The following is a 21616-nucleotide window of genomic DNA, read 5'->3' on the forward strand; positions in this document are numbered from 1 at the left end:
GTTGAAATATTTTGATTACCTTTGCATTGCGGCTTCTGCCCTCCAGTAGACCTAGTACCCTCAATCTCTTGTCCCGATTGATCTACGCACCAACAAGTGCCCTTGGCTTCGTGGCATTGGACAAGGTCAAAAGTGCCGTCATCTCCGCAAGATGGAACATACAACTGTCGCGCTGGTATTCCATCTTCAGATGCTTTGTGTAGGGCTATTGCCTGAGAAAATTCAAAACGTTTAGGTAATTGTACTTATAATGAAGTAAAAAGTATGGGAAATATTTGCATAAAAGCTCACTCTTTGATGTTGGCACGCAGTTTTCATGATGGGCTCCACGCAGTGCGTACCGCAGCCATTGCTGCAGCAACGTTGATCACCACCACATTGCGCGTCAGACTGACAAGCATACTCGCATGATCCTCCTCCCGAGCTGGGGACCAGGTATGGGCATTCACCAGCCTTCTGCGGCAGACCTGAAAACCAACAAAAAAGTTAAACATACGAATTCCAGCAGGATATTATTGTAAAATTTACATAGAAGTATAAAAAAATAATTACAGGCAGGAACCGGAGGACAGTAGTCATTATCGCAAGCGACATCCACCATCTGGCAACCCTGGCCCTCACCGCAAGTAACGTCTTGGCACGGATTCCTACATTGACAAAGTGGGCACTGGGTCTCTGGACTGATCACGAAACCGTAATCGCATCCGAGACGACATGTCAACTCCAGGCATTCTGAAGTTTCTCTCAAGCTAAAAATATAATACAACATAATTAATATTAATGAAATCGACCATATTTTAAATATGATCAACATCGACAGTTATATTATGTACACTCACAGTACGCAATCTACAGCCGCTGTACCGTTAGCCCGGGTAGCTGGAATTTCAGTGCCAAAGCTGTCCACACACCAACATTCTCCTTCGAGGCACTGAGAGGCTGTAAATGATCCATTGGTATGACATTCTGGTTTAGGGAGAGCGAGCTTCATGCCATCGTCAGTACCTTCCATCTTATCGTTGAAGTCACGGAGATATTCGCACACTGCAAAGAATATACACATATCAAGCGTTATCTTGTATCCAGGTTTTTTTATTATTTAATTCGAAAACCATACACAAAGTCAAACATATTTCATTTTTAACTTACTTGAGGGAGATCTATCGAAATCTAAATCGTCATCTCCAATCTCTCTAATCTCCGCATCCGCACAAACAGATCCACAGCTGGAGGTGAGACAGCATTTCTTGTCTCCTTCGCATTCATCATCTGCGACGCAGGACTTGGTGTTGTTAAGGTCGCACAGCTGATTGACGCTGAAGGGACACAGTCCCGGCTTCATCGAGTAGTCTTCACCTTCGTCTTCTTCTTCCATCATGTCTTCCGAAGGACAGCAGACGGCCTGCGCGCTGTTGGCTACATGGATACAGCGATGGGAAGAAGGGCAGTCGGACTGGCTGTCTTCGTCGCGTTCAGGATCGCAATTGATAATTTCTCCAGTCGTGTCGTTAGTCAAAGGAGCATCATGCATGCACGGATTGACATACGTTACTTTGGGCCGACCTAAAAAAGATTTCATAAGATTATGTATAATTGTCTATTGATAAGGATTTCATCATATGTATGTATGATAAAAAAATGGACTTTGACTCACAGACAGGATACGTGGGGCAGAACTCCTCTTGGCACGTAGACTCCTTGACGGGAACACACTCCTCACCATCTTTGCAAGGGAATCCCTGGCATGGATCGTCACACTCACAACTTGGGCAGCCATCAGAATCTACTTTGAACCCGTATTCGCAAATGGATGCACAGATATTGCGGTCGCACAGCTTGTTACTTAGCGAGCGAGCTTCGTGGCGGGCTGGAAAAGATTTTAGATAAAAAAAATCGTCCAGTATTTAAGCTAACAATATTTTAAAAATAAATAAGATTTGATTACCTTTCTCCATTGGAAACTTATCGCAGTCAACTCCATCAGATGGTCCCATAGATCCGCGTGCTTTTAATCCGGAGTTGTCCACACACCAGCATACTAATCCATTTCTGGAGCACTGTCGCCTCATGAAGGATCCATCTTTAGTCGAGCACTGAGGAACGTAACCGCGCCCTTCGCGCTCATTCAAAGAAAGTGCTTCGGCCAGAGCTTTTTGCTGTAAGCATTCTGGAATACACAAATCGATATTAGGCAAGGACATTTTTTCTCCAACTTAAATGTGTCAAGTTTGAAATATTTGTCATACCTGTAAGGTTTTCAGGAAACACGCAATGTTTTCCACACTGTTCGCTGTGGCAGCACTTCTGCATGGATGGACACTCGAGGTCGTGAGAACAAGGCACAGAGTCGACATCACACTCTTCTGAGGTTCCGTTCGTAATTGGACAAGCTCCAGGCTTCTGGATCTTTAGTGACGCTGGGCAACAAACTCCATAGTCGTTTCCTTGAAAATTAAAACAAATATATAGCCTGTGTGTTTATTAAAATTCAAATAGGGAAACCCTATAGCTATACTCTAGAACTTAGAGCCGAAGTTGTTAGCGATGCTTCGCAATTATAACACATTTTTTCAGTGTCCTCATCGCGATAAAATAATTCAAATAAGTATATGATGTTTTTTGGATTACAAAAATATTTTTATTTAAAATGTCACAATCTAAAAAGGCACAATGTATCAACAAGATGAACTTCTCTTTCTCCGTTTGAAATTTTCCGTGGTTCCGGACCTATGAATTTACGGATTTTATTGGATGGAAACCTTTTGTAACTTTGAAAAAATGTACAAAAATTGTCATGAAGCCGTGGCGACATCTAATTATTTATAATTTCCGCAATAACCGAGTGACATAACTACCTCTCTGGACAAAGCACTGGTAAAGAGGGGGACAAGTCGGCTTCCCGGGGTCCGTTCCGCACAGGAAGGGACGATGGGTGTCCGAGATCATTAGCGGGTCCCCCACGGGGCAGATATTGTCCAAGCTCCGGCCTCTTTTGCCTACACAAATTGAGATCATCATTAGCACACATTACAATTTCGTTATAAACAGTTTGGAAAAAAATATCGCTCAATTATTATTTTTTTAAATCTTCAGTTAGCTAATATTACATTTAATGCAAAATATTTTTTACACTTAATTTGCATCATATATATTTACGTCTTCTTACAGTACACAAAAAATCTTTTTAAATTCTTTCAGACTCTTTTTATTCATCGTACATACATTTCGACAAGAGATCATCATACATTTTCAAACCCTTATCCATTTTTGAGAATCTGCATTTGATTTTTTTTCTGCTTTTAAAAAAGGTGATATTTTATTTTATCCTTATTTCTAGTAAATTTTTTATATATTTTTATTATTTGAAACAACTTTTTTCTAAAGTATAAAAGCGTTTTATAACTTAAAAAAATATGTGTAAATATAAGCATATTATCAGTCTCTATTTTATAAGTAACCAGTTGAGTTCTTTTTTTATTTTTTCTACATTCTTATATCTATTATTATTATTATTTTTAATTTCCTTCATTGACCTTTTGTAGAGCAGTAGTTATCTAAATGGGGAAGGTACGTTATATGTTTTTATAGATTTTATTGCACATAAAAAGTATATTATTTAGGACAGAAGTGAGATCTTTTTAGATATTAACGATGCAAATAAATTTTGATGCTGCGATTTCTAGCCAATTCAACAATTTTCGTGACGATTTTGTTTTCGCTTCAACATTAAAAGACAATGTCAAATCTTTATAGTCGATCTGCTCGTAAATCAAATTTTGGGTACTGTACAAAACATTAAAGGTTTATTTTGATGTTATAGTCTGAAATAAACCACGCCAAGAAGTATCCTTTCTTTAATCTTTTATTATTTCGACATTTGATGTGTTGTAACAAAGTTATCGCTTCGAATGCGTAATCTCAAATGTAGCGATTTTTCAAATAAATTCGTTTATTTGTGAATATTATTAACGAATCGGAGCTTTAGAAACGCGCACGCTGCGACCGCTAAAACATACTAGCGTCATCGTCGGTATATAGTCAGTAAATCGACGGCCGCGCTTTTAAAAAAATAAGAGTATACACGATTTTCAGCACTTTAACGATTAATTCATTTTTACAGCTGTCGATATTGGAGAGCTTTTCAGGTTAAAAAGGGGGCAAAGCATCAACAGCTGTGGGAAATTCTGAGGCTCCTGCAACGTGTCTCTAGCTATTACATTTGAAAACTAAAAAGGGGGCAAAGGTAAGGGATATCCTGAGGTGTCTTATGTTAACACGTACAACTGTCGATTTCGGAGAGCTTTGAAGGGTGAAAAAAGTGCAAAGCATATCCAGGTGAGGGACATCTTGAGATGTCCCGTCTCATCATCACACGTACAGCTGTCGATGTCGGAGAGCTTTGAAGGCTGACAAGATAGTAAAACATCAACAGGTGAGGTGTCTCATTATCAAACGCACTGCTGTCGATCTTGGAGAGCTTTGAAGGCTGATAAGGAGGCAAAGTATCTAGGTATAGGTGAGGGACATTCAGAGGTGTCTCATCATCACACGTACAGCTTGGAGACCTTTGAAGGCTAAAAAGGGGTTAGGCATCTACAGGTGAGGGACATCCTGAGGTATCTCATCATCATACGCTTGACACGATGCAGGTAGCTCATGGCCCACCTAGGTTAGGTTAGGTGTGCGGGAGTTACTCACAGGTGGGCACCGGCGGACAGGGCTGCTTGAGGCAGGCCACCTCCTCGAGCTGGCAGGCCAGCTGGCCGGGGCAGCGCACGCCGGCGCACGGGTCCCGGCAGCGGCACTGCGGGCAGCCGTCCTCGGCCAGCGTGAAGCCGTGCGGGCACAGCATGCGGCACGTCGCGGCGGCGCACGCGGCCGGAGCTACGCACGGACACAATTATTACATCTCATATAAAGGGGTATCGGTATCTCAATATTCAAATTCAGAACGCGAATGGCCGCGCTAGGGGTCGGACGTGTTTCCACGCTCATTTTTTTTAGTACTTTAATATTTTTTAATGAATAAAATATTTGTGCATTAGAAAGCAAACACATCACAATTAAATTGTTGAAATTGCGACGTTTCGGTAAATGTTGGGTCGCATGAAACCAAGGTACTTTGATATGCATAACAAATAAAAATTTAATTATATTTTTTTTTTATATACTTACTTAAAAATGTTCAAGTTGGTTAAGGCTTGCAATATTATAATTCATTAAGCGTCCGGCTGCGCTGAGAGCCAGTCGTCACTTCACAACCGATTTTTTTGGGATTTATACTGGAATTATATTTTTTTAAGAAATCATATCGAAAAAATATTTTTATCATTCTTTTTTATAATTCTGGTAACCTTTGAATTATTCTTTTGTTTTCAAAACCAGATATTTATTTCGAAGAAAAAAATATGTTTTTCAGTATGGAAATGGCAATTTCAATTGTTACAAATATCCACAGATGTCATTGCTATACAAGTTGCATCATACTAATTGACAGACGGACTTCGACGTTCATTAACGTCGATACTCCTTTAAGGAAAATTCGCACTGACGTTCATTTACGTCCATACACCCGGACAGGTTAAACTAAAAAAAAGTCGGTATAAAGTACGCTCGGGTTGGGAGAAAGTGGTCCAACCTGTACAGTTGACGAGGCCCCGTGCCGGCGCCTTGGTCCCGGGCAGCTCGAAGCCCGCCTCGTCCACGCACCAGCAGCTCCCCACGATCTCGTTGTCGCACTGCACGGGGTCGAAGTCGCCCTCCTTGTTGCAGCGCGGGATGCGCACCGAGCGCCCCTCCGGCCCAAGGGCGCGGGCGCGGCGGGTCGCCGCCATCTGCAGGTGCTCGCAGCCTGGATCAGACGCGAGGGACAACACCAGGTTAATGACATCTCAACATGGATTAAGAAGGATATGGAAGTCTGGGAATGTACAGGGCTTATGATCACTTTACACACGTGCAATATTCAACAATTCTACCCATGATTGACAACCACAGTACTCAAATTTTTGGAACTCCTAGATATATTGTGAATCTCGTGACACAGTATACGAGTATATCGCTCACTCCTTTCAAGAACTTTTTAAAAATAAAAAATTTCATTTTTCAGGAGAACGTTTTTAAAGTTTAAAAATATAATAAACAAAGTATTAAAAATCAATATCAAGCCACTTATTGAACTTTTTACTGAGCAACAGATCTTTTTAGGTAAAACCTGAAGGTTTTTTCTCCATTTGAAAAATATTTATTTTATTTAAAAATATATTAAACAATACTTTCTGCCCTGTAGCGGGAAATATTAAGTTAAAAATATGCCTCTTTCGCTGGGATATAGTACATTTTTTGGGCATTTTGAAAACATGTACAACTGAAAATTGACGATTTTTGATTTATGACGTTCTTGAAAGTAGTGAGCGATATGAGTGAATTCCGGATTCTCTGAAGTATGTGAATATAATCTAGAATTTGGATATAATTTAAGTAACAGTTAAACTTGATTTCAAGCTCAAAAAGGATTTTATTTATTGATAAAAAGTCTTTTGAAAGTAAGGTATAAATAATATCATTCTATCTCCTTTGAATGTCTGATCAAGTCAGGTTTGTATGTCGTTATTTTTAGCACGTTTCCAGGTTCTCGTCAATGAGACGATTTCTCAATTTGCTTCCAATAAGGTTCAAGCTCCTAAAAGATTGTTCGCATGAATATGTAGAGTCAAAGAGCCTTCCCGCGGATATTTGTGCTGGAGGCGCAATTAAAAGGTTAAAGAAGCCACATGCCGCTCCGGACTAAAGCATTCATAATAGTATTTTCAGGGTTATTTAGTTTCAGGGTGCGCATCACATCGGCTCATATGATGGGCGCCCCTAAAGGTGGAGACTGACCGGAGCATTTCGTCGTAACGTAACACGTTAAGATGCGAGCATTCAGGCAGTCAGTACACCGAGCCGAGCGCTCCATCCATAGTTTAGGATGCTCGCCGCGAGCAATGTTACGACTCCACCTTAAGGTGTTTGAAACGTAGCAAACGCTATTAGCATCTGAACGGACTACACAATCGAAGAAATTGAAATTAATGAAAAATATTGATGAATTTCTAAGATAATCGTGTTTACCTGTGAATAAAGGCTTCGTGCACACTCCGCCGCAAGGGCTCTCACAGCAGCGCATGTCTCCGCTGGGGCCGCAGTCCGCGTCTGCGGAGCACTGCGGGGCCCCCGTGGGGCACACGCCCCATTTCACAAGCGGAGGACATCTCCCATTACGACTCGTGTCGTCATCTGAAACATCACAACAAAATACCATTTTATAAGTGCTATGAAAGTGCTACCGAATTATATGAATAATCAACTAATGAACCTTAATAAATAATTAATATTCCTTAAAAATAAATTGATTCACCTTAAGAAATTAACCTGAAAAATTAATAAATCAACCTTTATGCATTTGATCATGATTGATATAAATCAGGTATTTTATTTCATAGAGACATGTATTGAGAATATTTTTTTAAAAAATAACCCACAAATATTTTAGATGCTTGTCTGTGGGTAGGATAGTAAGGATAAAGGAGTTACATATATCGCTCACTCCTTTCAAGAACGTCATAAATCAAAAAACTTGATTTTTCAGGAGAATGTTTTTAAAGTTTAAAAATATAATACAATGTATTAAAAATAAATATTAAGCCACTTATTGAACTTTTTATTGTGCATCAGATCTTTTTAGATAAACCCGGAGGTTTTTTCTCCATTTGAAAAATATTTATTTTATTAAAAAAATAACTAAAACATACATTTTCTTCAAAATGCAAAAACAACACTTTTGCCCTGTAGCGGGTAAATATTAAGTTTAAAATATGCCGCTTTTGCTGGGATATAGTACATTTTTTGGGCATTCCGAAAACATGCACAACTGAAAATTGTCGATTTTTGATTTATGACGTTCTTGAAAGGAGTGAGCGATATGTGAAAATACATCACAAACACCCGGACCAATTGAAAATAATTCATTCTCGAATGAATTTTGCAATTGGCGGGAGTCAATAATCAAAATAAATCAAATATGGATGGAGTATTTTTTTAAACGAACATGAAAGTATGGGATTTTAAAGAGCTTACGATCTGGTGCTGTCTGGCTGGATTGACTTCATTTTTACTTTATGTAACTTTTACCATTCTGCCCATTATTGAACATATTGCACCATTTTCTAATGTTTTGAATGCCTAGATTTTCATATTCCTTTATATTGTGTGTATATTGCATAAACATATCTGTCTGATTCGTCTCCTTTTAGACACATATTATAAATATCTTGATATATCGCCCATAGAAGTTAAATTTTAGTATTTGTTACAATCAAATCAAATAAAGAATTGATTTATTGAAAATATAAGTTAGGTACTTGACTGTAATTTCATTATGAGAATTTTCGATGACAGCAGATTGTGAAATATTTGTGCTATATAAACGATGTCACGTTCGGCTTCCCTCTTCTTTTTTTTACGTGTACTAACGGTGTGTCAAAAGTGATTAAGTTTTGGAATTGAATATTCGATTACTTTAGTTTTTGTGCACAGGAAACGTAAATGTGAGTATTTTAAAGAAATATATTTTTAATCCTGTTAAATATCGTCCGATGATTACGTGTGACTATTTATGTATTTTTTTTAAAAATAAGTATAGGTACACCAAGTTCTTTTTTTGGTATACAATTGTATATAAAACAAATAACTGTAATATATAATTACAAAAAAAATTATTTCTAAAAATAAAACCTTTATAATATAACCTTAAATGAGATATACTGCAAATGATAATCAAAATAGTTATGCAACATTATCTAAATATTAGATGTAAGATAATATATAATACCTACATTAAGTTTAGGTATGTTTTATATATATCAAAGTTATTATTTTATTTGATTAAACTTCTGGTTTTTTAGACAATTTACTTTTATTAGTAGTGACATCTATTTCACCTTGCGATGAAATTGTCAAAATATGTCGAAATAACCAAATTATCTCTGTCACTTATTATCTGTTATTAGCTGATTTTATAATAATTACTTTGGATAACTTTAATTTCAGTAATTTCTGTTGATTCATAAGTAATAGTTTGATTTTCAATACTAAAAAACTAAAATTGAATTTATTTATTATTTTTTCCTTAATTAATTTTATAAGAATAAATGTGCATGGTCAGCTTATTGCCAAGATGCATTATATTCTAACCAACCTAAAACAGACTAGTGATATATATACAGTGGGTGGCCATATTATTAGGGACACTTCGAATTTCCTGTAATTTTCACTATGAAATGAATTTAATGAGCAAATAATTTGTTTTTTTGAAAAAAAATTTATTGATTGGGGTGCTTTATTTAGAATTAAGAAACTATATTATCATGGATTTAATAATACCAATTTATTTTTATCATAAAAAGTGATTATTCAGCAATTTAAAAAAAAATCTTAATATTTAGTAATAACACCCTTTGCTGCGATTACAACCTCCAAACGTCAGGGCATACTTTTTATGCAGATTTTTGCATTGTGCCAGAGATTAGGGTTATTATGCCATACTCTGATAAGAGTTTCTATCATTTGCCGCTTGGTGGTGATGACTTCTTTAGCAATCTCACGTTTCGTTAGTTCCCAAAGGTTTTCAATGGGGTTCATATCCAGCTAATTCCCCGGGTAAGGCAAAACACAGAGGTTTTTTTCAGCCAGGAATGTGATAACACTCCTGGCTTTATGACACGATACCGAATCATGCATTAACACATTCTCTTCATCGCCAGGGAACAATTCTTGAGCCTCGGCTGGAGTCGACTTTTCAGTACTCGCTGGTACTGGTCTTGCCTCATGGTCCCTTCCATGATAAAGAGGCATCCCATACCCTTAAATGAGATCACGGACCACAACTTTATGCTAACAGGGTGTTTTTAACCCTCTCCACAAGGCATTCTGGGTGGAATTTTTCTCCTGGGCCACGTCAGAAAAATGAAGTTTTTCCCACCAAAATTTTAAATGTTGACTCGTCCAAGAAGCAGACCTGTAATGTATTACCATAATTGCAAAAATACATATATTTTTTATCTTCTTAATTTATTATACAAATACAAGTCATAAATACTCGATTCCAGTCCGAAACAGTCATATTCCGGTGTTCTTTGGCCCATAGGAGTCGTTTTTTCTTCATGCCTCAGTCAGGCGTAGTTTTTTGGTTGGACGTTGACCCATTAGATTTACTTCAACTAACCGTCTCTGAACTGTCCTTTTGGATAAATTGATTCCTTCATCGTTTATCAACAGAAATCAACAACAATTAGACAGTCAAAAGTCTTTATACGATTTTGGAAATAGATGTCCCTGATTTTATGGGCACCACGCGGAGTTGTGATGCTTTTTCTGCCTTTTTTTCCGACGCGGGCTGATTCTAGACGCAGGTTTTTATCAATTTTTCTTTGTATCCGATGGACTCCTGACTTCGAAACATCTGTAAGTGCTGCTATTTCTCTCTGGAAATATGTGAAATGAAGTAGTAAGGTTATAACTTCCCTACATTTTCTCGGAGATATGTTTGAAGACTTGCACATACTTATATTGAGAATATTATGGTTCAGTTCAAATTAAATTGAATTTTATTTAAAAATTCATAGAAATTAACTTATTGAATTAGCAAAACTAATAAATTTTTAAACAACACTTACGTTTTTATGGTCTTGAACTCAAAAAACTTACACAAAAATGGTTTAAAAAAATATTAACTGAGCTCACACCAATATCATTTTTCACTAATCAACATCCAAATGAAAAAAAACTTACTTTTTTGATGTTTCACAGTATTGATACATCTTCAAAATAATAATTATGATACCAGCAACAAAAATACATAAGAAAATATAATTATAACTAATTAATTTGACCAAAAAATTCATTTAAACTTGAAAATTACAAAAAAGTACAAGTGTCCCTAATAATTTGGCCACCCACTGTATATATATATATATATATATATATATATATATATATATATATATATATATATATATATATATATATATATATATATATATATATATATATATATATATATATATATATATATATATATATATATATATATATATATATATATATATACAGATTTGTGCTGAGAGTGCTTGTACATAAGTAGAATGAAGAAAAAAAACATAAAATATAATGTAATAATATATAAATGATCACATAATTGCATTATTATATATTCATGTAACAGTAAAAACGATGAAAATAATGAAAGAAAACAAGGAAGTGGCATAAATGAGGTGTTTAGGGGGAGAAAAACCAAGTTAGGATTGAAGAGATAGAATGTTTTCCAATAAAAATAAAATACCTTTCATATAAAACGTCAAACCTATTGACAATTATTTTATGAATTATATTTTAAATGTTTGATTGACAAGCGATCCCTCAGACGAATAAGTGGCAAAACGATGTTTGATAGATGTTCGAATGATGAAATAAGGAAAGAAATGCAAAGCTGAGATAAGCATTATCGATAAAATTAAGAAAGGTGTGTTGAGATGGTTTGGACATGTGGAAGGTGTGAGTGAGGAAAGAACGGTTAAACAAATTTATGAGCCGAATGTAGTTGAAAAAAGAAGCAGAAGAATACCGAGGAAAACTTGGCACAATCAGGTATGTCAAATACTTGAAAACGACCGGATCAGGAATCGCATAAATCGTCGGGTATGTACGAGGAGATGCATGAATGTGAAAGAGGCGAAGAATGTTTGCAAATACAGAATGGTGTGGGGCTCGATTCTCTCTGCCAACCCCTGCGGGGAAGCGGCGTGATGGTTAGTTAGTTAGTTAGTTTATGTTTGATAGTAAGTAATTTTTTCACTGTAATATGTACTCAATATTACCATGGACTGGTACCTGAAGCGGAGGGCTGATCACCTTTCCTTCATGTGTAAAACGATCATGATAACACTGCGTTTATAAGACACAGTGCCCTATGCACCATTGGGGTGCGGATAAGGGTTTTATTTATATTTATATATCTCACCTGCAGCCGATGCAACTAGCGCCAGAAGCGATATTACAACAATGGTTGAAATATGATGGAATCCTTCCATAGCAGCATTTGTCTCATCAAACCAATCTGAAACAAAAATAAAACACATTAAAATTAAATTACACAATCTATTGCAATTTTAACCCTTACTGGTCCAATGTCGAATCTCATTCGACATCGCTTTTTTGCTCTTAGGTCCCATGTTGGATGTTATTCGACATTTTTTCATCATTAGTATTATTTTTTTAAATTCCAAGCTTACATTTTTGTCACTCGTATCTATTACGACAGAATGTGGAGCAGAGGACAAAATATTTTTTCCAATTGGAATGTAACTGTCTACCTAGATTTTCTTTTTTAATTTTGGGGGACCGGAAAGCGTTAAATTTAAAATATACAATATATCTATTCCTATTATTTATGTTAAAAAATATTTTAAAAATGTTCTTTTCTGTGTCCAAAATGATCGTTACCACTTGCTTAGATTAGACCAGTGTTTCCCAACCTTATTTGTACCATGCCCCACATCAACGATTCCAAAATCTCTACGCCTCCCCACCTCTTATCAAATTTTTATTTACCTAAATATTTACTGAATATTTAAAAAAATTATTGCTTCAAATAAAAAATTCACATATACAATATATACCATTATTATTTAATGTTCATGTACATATATTATATTTCATTGCTACTCGAATGAAAATATGGGCGATCCTTGGGTTCGATGTGAGCTGCATAGTTTTTATGTACCAATACCATATATTTTAGGTACCAATTGTGAAAATGCGTTTTTCGAGAGCAAAAAAAAAATCGTATATTTTTTTAAGTTTTACAGAACAGGTACATAAAATGTAACAAATAGTATGATTTGCGCATTGCCCCCCCAAATCATTCGAATCGCCCCCCGGTGGGGCGCACGCCCCACTTTGGGAAACGCTGGATTAGACTCATAAGAAATGAAATTTCAACGACTGTTCATTTAGCATATTGTATGTAGGTTGGTGAACTGAATGGCGATCGAGTCGGCCGAATGTAGTCAAGCGAAACGAATTATATTCTTATTAATATGGCGGTCTGTCTCGATAGTCAACATTGTAAGTACGCAGTGTGTCACTAGGTCGGCCGATCTACGACATTCTAGTACGGCTTTGGTCCCGTGGTAGAGCGCCAGACTTGGAATCTGAGGACTTGAGTTCGATTCCACAGTCTTATAATAATATTTATTCATTACCCAAGAGTAGTACCTGAAGCGTAGGACTGGTTTCAAGTTATCACGATTAAGGTAACACACTTTAAGGATGGGTTTTCTTCGCCTGCGGACCGCTGGCGACGGGATTTGATAATTGTGTACATATAGTTTGGACCTTAGCAAAAAAATTGGTACATAATATTCATGTAAAAACATCAAACAATTCATTCTTTTCTGACTTTGAAATGAGGCCAGCGCAGAAGGTAAAAATACCCTTCCCGTCCTTAAGCATCAATCGATCGAACGGGTAGAAATACCTTTCCCGTCCTTTGTGTGTTAACATTAGGTCGACCTGATAAGGTGCCCTATGTACCCAATGGGTGTAGTAAAAATAAAGTAAAATGGATTGCACAAAAAATGTTAAACGTTTTTAAAAATAATGAAAAATATCTATATTTTTATAATTAAAGTTTTGTACGTCCAAAACCAACTAAATGTTATTTATTTTAACACTTTCCTTGTCGATCATCGTTCCCTATATGTAATACCACCTAAAAGTGGTATTTTTAAGTACTCCATGGTACTTTTAAATGGTATTACACTAGGTGAAAAATGAACGAAAAAAATAGTGTTATATTACCTTACAACAAAGTTCACAATACTCAAATATCCTTTTAATATAGTAAATACGTTATTAATTTATTTGAAGTCATGTATTAAGAATAATAAACACCGTGGCAAAAATTATACAAAGTAAGAACAATAAAATATGCCGGAGAAATTGTTTCTTACAATTTAAGTAACGTTATTTTTAGAAAGTAAATCAATATTAACGACCTTTTTTATTATTCAAACCTCAACTGAAACAGTTAATATGTACAAGGATGCTTTTTTTGTAAATTTAAATATAAATACATTTAAAATTGTTTGGCAGCTCAAAAACTAAGGAGCTGGTGGTACGGAGAATATTTCAAATAAAAACTTCAGTTTCAATTAGGAAAGTTTACTCGTATTAAATTCTTTAAGTTTTTTCTTGGCTCTTTCCGGAATATTTGTATACTGTCTGCTGAACATTTGTATTTTTAAGAAGGAAAAAATAAGAAACAATTTTTATCCACTCAATCTACATAGTAACTTTGATTGTTGTTTTGGTATTCTTTTTTCAATTCCTGCATTTGTTTTATTTAGTAAAGAATGTTTTAATCATAATATTTATGTCGCGATTTCCGTCGTCATTTTTATTTTTATGAAATATAGATGTTTGAATCTTAACTGAATCTTAGCTGAACCCCTTTTTAGATGATTTTGAAACACGATTTTAAAATAACAGGGTGCGAAAAAACAAATATTAACTAAGCGTTGCGTAACAATAATATGGAATTTCGTACATCACTTGTATGTACAATACTGTAGGTAATACGCGCTGGGAGGTGTGCAGAATGGGTGTTGATTTTTTTTTCTCACCTGTGATTTTTCATGGAAATTTTAAACAATATTAAGATAAAATTCAAAGTAAATATAATTTTTTGAAATCTGAATTCGTTTCTATACAAGAAATATCATTAATCTTGCTTATTTTTTTTTTAAATTTACTACATATATACTTTTTTACATGGTTTTTTATTATGTATCGCGTGGAACGTATTTACCGTGTAAATTTTTACCGGCAAGTTTAGTGTACTGCACTAATCGTAAGGGAGATAAAAATTCTTAATGTAAATATTTATGTCACTTTATGGTAATATGTATCCAGTTTTAATTTAAGTTTTATTTAGTAAATACTAATTAATTTAATAATTTTAGTAATTTAATAATTTTATTTTAAAAAGTATGGTATTTACTAAGTAAAACTTAATTTAAAAAATATTTATGCTTTATAAAGGGATTGGCGACCTTCACAAGAAGCATTTAGGTCGGTAAAATTCGTGTTTTTTTAAATAATTAAAAAATTATTCAAACTTTCTCTTGTAATAGGGCTATAACATCAGCAGGGCTATAACAATAAATGTATTTTGTGTTTACATAATGATCCCAAGTCAAGCTCATCGAAGAACTGGTTTCTGTGATAGATAACGAGATTTTTTTATCAGGTTTGATTCGAATGATCATCTTTGCATTATACGAGTATTATGTTCAGGAAAGGAAGCATGTAATATAAAAGTAACATACAAGTTTACCCACTGACACAGTAAGGAAACTCGAATTTATAGTATCTACATACGCGGTATGTAGATGAATAATATGTCATACATACGCACTTATATCGACCAATGGCTTGAATAATAAAATAATCACATTAAAAAAGTATGTATGTACATATATATCGCTCACTCCATTCAAGAACGTCATAAATCAAAAAACTTGATTTTCCAGGAGATCGTCTTTAAAGTTTGAAAATAAAATGAAATGTATTAAAAATGAATATCAAGCCACTTATTGATCTTTTTACTGTGCAACAGATCTTTTTGGTAAAACCTGAATGTTTCTCCATTTGAAAAATATTTAGGATATTCAAAAAAAAAATAAACAATACATTTTCTTCGAAATGCAAAAACAACCCTTTCTGCCCTGTAGCGGGTAAATATTAAGTTAAAAATATGCCTCTTTTGCTGGGATATAGTACATTTTCTGGGCATTCCGAAAACATGCTCAACTTAAAATTGACGATTTTTGATTTATGACGTTCTTGAAAGGAGTGAGCGATATGTAAATATTAATTAAAGGTAAAAAAAAATATCACAGCAAAAAAACTTTAAAAATAATTCAGGTACGTCGTATTTAATTGTATAAGCAATTTACTTTCAAATTATAATTTTATAAATAAACATTTTATAATGTGCGCTTGGTATGGGAAAACTCGATAAGGGTGCATTATTTTAATTTGTAATAATTACAGATTTTCTTTATTAGTATTATTTTTTACATAATGAAGTAACAGTAATAAATAAATAAAAATGCTTAGTTTCTCAATCTAACAGAATGTTAAAATATGTATGATATTTTTTAGAAAAATAATGCAGCTTCATCTGGTGTACACAAGATGCTGGAATTTTTCAATAAATTCTACCTTTACGTGAGTTAATTATGAGTGACCGTGTTCACGTTTTGTGACAGTTGCAGACGTTTCGATAAAACGAACATCGCGCCTTATCAGGGCACTGAAATGGCGTGCTGGCCGAAATGCTATACTTATTTACGTGATTCACTTGCTCTTCTTCGAATTCGCTAATCAATTTATCGACCCATTAATTTTGCTTGCGACACTTACGTAGAAATTTATTTGTAATTTTTTTTATAACCTAACTGATACAAAACATGCAGATGATTTTAAATCACAAGACAATAGTATTTGTATGTAAATTTAAAAAAAAAATTATTAAAAAAAATAATAATAAACCCTTATCCGCACCCCAATGGTGCATAGGGCGCTGCGTCATATAAACGCAGTGTTATCTTGATCGTTTACACATGAAGGAAAGGTGATATAGGTACCAGTCCAGGGTAATATTGAATAAATATTACAGTGAAAAAATCACTCATATTTATTTTACCCCCCTGGGAATCGAATCCGGGACCTCCAGAACGGCAGCCGAGCGTGCTGACCATTACACTGCGGAGGCGGATACACATTAAATATAGATTAAATAATTTAGACACCATTTTTTATTTCATTTTTAACATGAAATCTTGGCCTTAACCGACCCTACAAATAATCCATATTTAATGCCAATTAATTGTATCGATTTATGATTTTGGTTTTAGTAAAAAATGTTAGCTGTTTTATTTATATTTTACAGAAGCGAAATAAAAAGTAATTTAAAAAAAAAAAGAAAAATATTACCAAAATTTCATATAAAAAGCGTATTCCATTAAATTTATTTTTCAAATAAATTGTATTTTTATTATATCGCCCAAAAATAATGAATTTTATTTTCGTACTACTTTGCCACAAGTATTGGTACTAGTATATTTCCGTCCTCGAAGAAGACAAAAAATGTCAAAAACAACATATTTTTTTTAGTTAGAATAAACAAAACCCACTTAATGATATATTAACCTAGTATAATGGTAATAAGTAAGGTAAATAAAAAAAGCAATTTCCATCTAAAAAATAGTACCACAATAAAAGTGTATAAAAACAAAGTTTATGTTGAGTGTACATGAATTACTCGTATCATTAATCAATCACACTTCGCTCACTCCTTTCAAGAACGTCATAAATAAAAAAACGTCAATTTTCAGTTGTGCATATTTTCGGAATGCCCAAAAATGTACTATATCCCAGAAAAAGAGGCATATTTTTAACTCAATATTTACCCGCTACAGGGCAGAAAGTGTTGTTTTTGCATTTTGAAGAAAAGGTATTGTTTAATTATTTTTTTAAATAAACTAAATATTTTTCAAATGGAGAAAAAACCTTCAGGTTTTACCTAAAAAGATATGTTGCACAGTAAAAATTTCAGTAAGTGGCTTGATTTTTATTTTCAATACATTGTATTATATTTTCAAACTTTAAAAACGTTCTCCTGAAAAATAAAATATGTATTTTGATTTATGACGTTCTTGAAAGGAGTGAGCGACTTGCGTCTTTAATTTTTGTTATGTCGTTGCCTTAACCTAGTTTTAATTTTTATTATTCAGCGTAGCGAATAATTTGAAGTATCCTCCCTTGAAAAACAGAAGTAAGGTTTCCTTAGTCAGTAGCTGCGTTGGCAAATAAATGGTTTATGCTCTGTCCGTGATTTCCATAGACAACCTGGACGAATAAAACGCTCTCGCGAATATCAATTATTTCTATCCATATAAGCCTTCAAAACAATGATTCATTGTTCCCCAATGGCTAGGCTAACCACAATAATGGATGAGTACTTTCTAATCAATTTAATTAAAATAAAACATTGTGTTTTAGACGATTTCAGAATACGAATCGCATATTTACAGACTGACAAACCTAATAACACGATTATGAATTGATTTTTTTTTCATATTATTTTTGACATCTCATCAAAGGTGAAGAAAAATATAGAAGTCTGGGCATTTATGGGGCTGACGACCGTCATAGGCTGGTTTAAATGATCACTTTACACACGTGTAACATTCACCAATTCTACCCATTATTGACAACCACACTACTCAAATTCTTGGAAGTTCTATATATATATATTAACCAATTTTGAAACATTGTTCTTGAATCACTAGAACTTCACTAGAGACATCTATTGGTGAGATGATTTTCTTCTTCATTTTTGATGAGATGTCAAAAAAAAAGAAAAAAAACCCTATAATTGGATATAATCCAGATTTGTGAACAAGTATTTGGACACATTCAAAATGTTGATTTTTTTCACATCACGTCGAATAAAATCAGCATCAATTTATTAACTAAATGTTTAATATCGTTGATCTTACTGAGTTATTCAATCTCCAATTGACAAATTTTTGTCAACTTTTAACCATTAAGCTACGGTTTATATCTGTAGATGATATTCAACTTTATAGGGCAAAAATATTTTTCTCCCTCAACAATACCACAATTTGATACCTATTTCTAATAATGAGCCGCTTAGGCTTACAGAAATAGTACGAAATTGAAATATTTGTGTAAATAATAAAAAGACAAATATTTCTCTTTTGTTTAAAAAAATCTTATTTTAAGTGGAGATGACAGGTTTTTGTTGTAAGGCTTGAGATTGCCCAGAATTTCTCATTACCCTCGTACAAAAATATACCCCATCTCTGTTGAGACACCTCATTTGATATAAGCAAATTGGCGAAAACAGGTCAGGAAACTTTTAAGACAGGCGCAGTGGCGTAGTTGGGTAGACGCTCTACTGCGAAACTGGCGCCACGGGTTCAATTCTCGCCAGTTGCTAAATGAATTAAAATAACATTTATTTTCAATTGGTTTGTGCTGGATCTTCCGTGTCCTTACTATCCTACATGCAGACAACCCTCTAGAATACAGGCATTGCAAGTCATTCCTTTTTTAAACTTCTTTTATCCCACAATAGATGTCTCTAGTGAAGTCTAGTGAAGTCAAGCACTGTGTTTCGAGTTTGATCAATATATCTAGAAGTTTCAAGATTTTGAACAGTGTGGTTGTTACACGTATGTAAACTGATTACTTAAACCAGCCTATGATGGTCGTTAGCCGTGTAAATGCCCAGACTTCCATATTCTTCTTTATCTATGTTGAGATGTCAAAAAAAAGTGCGAAAAAAAAACATTCACTCTGAGAAATTAAAATAAGCCTCGCATAAACAAGTTATAAAACAAATAATTTATGATATTTGAAAGTAAAGCTGTGAAGGTTACTCATCAGAATTCAAATTGTTCATTCATAATACCCAGTCTCCACCAGACGATGTAGTTTTCCTAACGACCGACAAACTGTATTTCAAATTGTGAAACATAATTAATGCAGTATTTCTAAATTTTTATCTTATCCATCGGATATTCTAAAAGATTCATCTGAGCAGATACCAAATTAGCCGCAAAAATACAATAGCTTGTTAGAAATCAAATTACTCGTAGCTTCATTAGTGCGAAATGGCATCCAGACGTGATTTAAAACCTCAATGAAATCCTCATTATTATTTTTTTTAAATACATGTTTTTATGTGTTGGGATTTTATTCTTGAAAACTGCTGAACAAATATTTCCATCATTTTATGTCATATTTTTATGTATGTATAAAAAATCCAGAATTGTGTTATAATAAAAAAATGTATCTATAATACAAACATACTTAATTGTTGAAACCTTATTCAAACATTAAAACGAATTTTCAAGCTACATATAATTTTATACAGTAATTTTTACAATAAAATTATTTCTTCAACATTTTTTTTCAGTTGTGATTTTCTTACCCTTGATAGAAATACTATATTTTAATAATAATAATGATAATAATATTTGGAAATGATATAGCAAACAAATGCGTTTTTATTATTTTTTCTATCTCACTCTCACTGAGTATACAATGTCATCGATTCGGCAACAGGCGTCTCACGCTTTGACAAATAGTCGAAGCGTGAGACGAGACGTCTATCGATCAATTCGTCTGGAATGCACAGCTCTTTTAGATAGTACAAACAGCGACAGTTATAGGGACTTTGAAAGCGTTAGTAATGATTTATATCTTTGATCGCAAAAAACTTTGGATGATTGATTAGAAAACGAGTTTTTTTAATGAAAAGTTTTTGCATAGATGAGTCCAAATGGAAACTACGAGTGTCTTTACCAGATCTGGGAATGAGGCGGGAGCTTTCAGATCTTTTTTAGATACTCATATATATTATTTTTATTGATTTTATCCAAACGGTCGATCGTAGCCTTTTACGATTTCGATAGCGTAAAAGGACGATGTGCTAAAATTTGTTATTCTGTTTTTCGTATAGATGCTTTTACGAACCGGAACCAATCTCTCGTTTAGTATGAATAGCATACAGACATGTGTAGTCTGTCCGGCAGTGATGGACCGGCCGATGCTCGTCGCTTTTAGCGGTGATGAAGCGGAGTAAATGTGCCATTCAGGAGCATACTGGCATCGCTGAGTCTGACAGCAGTGGGAGATATCATCCACAACTTCCGCTCGCAAATGGAATAAATTTACATAGATATTCTAACACACGCTTTTACACTTTTCGCCTTTGTACCTCTGGCTTTTCCTATCTCCCATCTTTCTATTCCAGCGTGTGTGGGTACAGATTAGATACAAAATAATTTAGTTCATCGGCAACAAAGGAAATGCGTAAATATATTATGTTAAAAGCGTTGTCTTTCGGATGAATTTATACGGTTATCTCGCTGAATAACAGTTTATTTTTTACATTGTCTTTTTTTCGACGCCGTTAAATTATTTACATGCAAAATTCAATTTCCGTTTGTATGTCGCCGCACTGAAACAGTTAGCATACAAATTAGTATACAATGGTGTAATTTAGCTTGCAATTTATTTATCCCTGAGCCAATTTATTTACAACCGAGATCTGAAGCACTAAACTGATCCCATGGACCCTTTGTTATTAAACCACCTTACCTGTGGTCATTTTTTCAAAAGAGTAGGTAGGGAAAGTTATCAATGTTCCCTCCCTTCCAATGTTTATCCTTAAAGTTTTCATAAAATATAGTTTGTATATGTAGGCGTCTGGCCACGCCATCAAGTTGACCACACTGAAATATACGAATTCGCCACGGAGATTCCCGAGCGGATTCAACAAAAGCGGCCAACCAAAGCGCGGAGACCGAGATTCGCTGCATCCCTTGAGTTCTGAAGGACGTATATTTAGCCTCATATTTTAATTCAAAGTTTCATAATCAATTAGATTAAATTATAATAGTTAATATCAATAGTA

The 21616-nt window shown here is 34.3% G+C and overlaps 1 protein-coding gene across 1 annotated transcript in view; it reads right to left on the reverse strand.

The window, feature by feature from the left end:
• Positions 1-21616, reverse strand: part of LOC148312052 (uncharacterized) — a 68485-nt gene that overhangs the window by 9189 nt on the left and 37680 nt on the right. Inside the window, exons 2-14 of the mRNA XM_088277833.1 lie at positions 12059-12154; positions 7114-7278; positions 5639-5851; positions 4699-4884; positions 2856-2996; positions 2247-2444; positions 1946-2167; positions 1655-1867; positions 1150-1563; positions 840-1044; positions 553-749; positions 292-467; positions 20-212 (exon numbers count right to left, since the gene is read on the reverse strand). Of these exons, the coding sequence (XP_088133959.1) occupies positions 20-212; positions 292-467; positions 553-749; positions 840-1044; positions 1150-1563; positions 1655-1867; positions 1946-2167; positions 2247-2444; positions 2856-2996; positions 4699-4884; positions 5639-5851; positions 7114-7278; positions 12059-12128 (2593 nt within the window). The 5' untranslated portion in view covers positions 12129-12154. The remainder of the gene's footprint in view (positions 1-19; positions 213-291; positions 468-552; positions 750-839; positions 1045-1149; positions 1564-1654; positions 1868-1945; positions 2168-2246; positions 2445-2855; positions 2997-4698; positions 4885-5638; positions 5852-7113; positions 7279-12058; positions 12155-21616) is intronic.

The sequence above is a fragment of the Brachycentrus maculatus genome, unplaced genomic scaffold (genome assembly GCF_059751285.1).
Source record: "Brachycentrus maculatus isolate JH-2025_06_01 unplaced genomic scaffold, ASM5975128v1 h1tg000050l, whole genome shotgun sequence".
Taxonomy (NCBI): domain Eukaryota; kingdom Metazoa; phylum Arthropoda; class Insecta; order Trichoptera; family Brachycentridae; genus Brachycentrus; species Brachycentrus maculatus.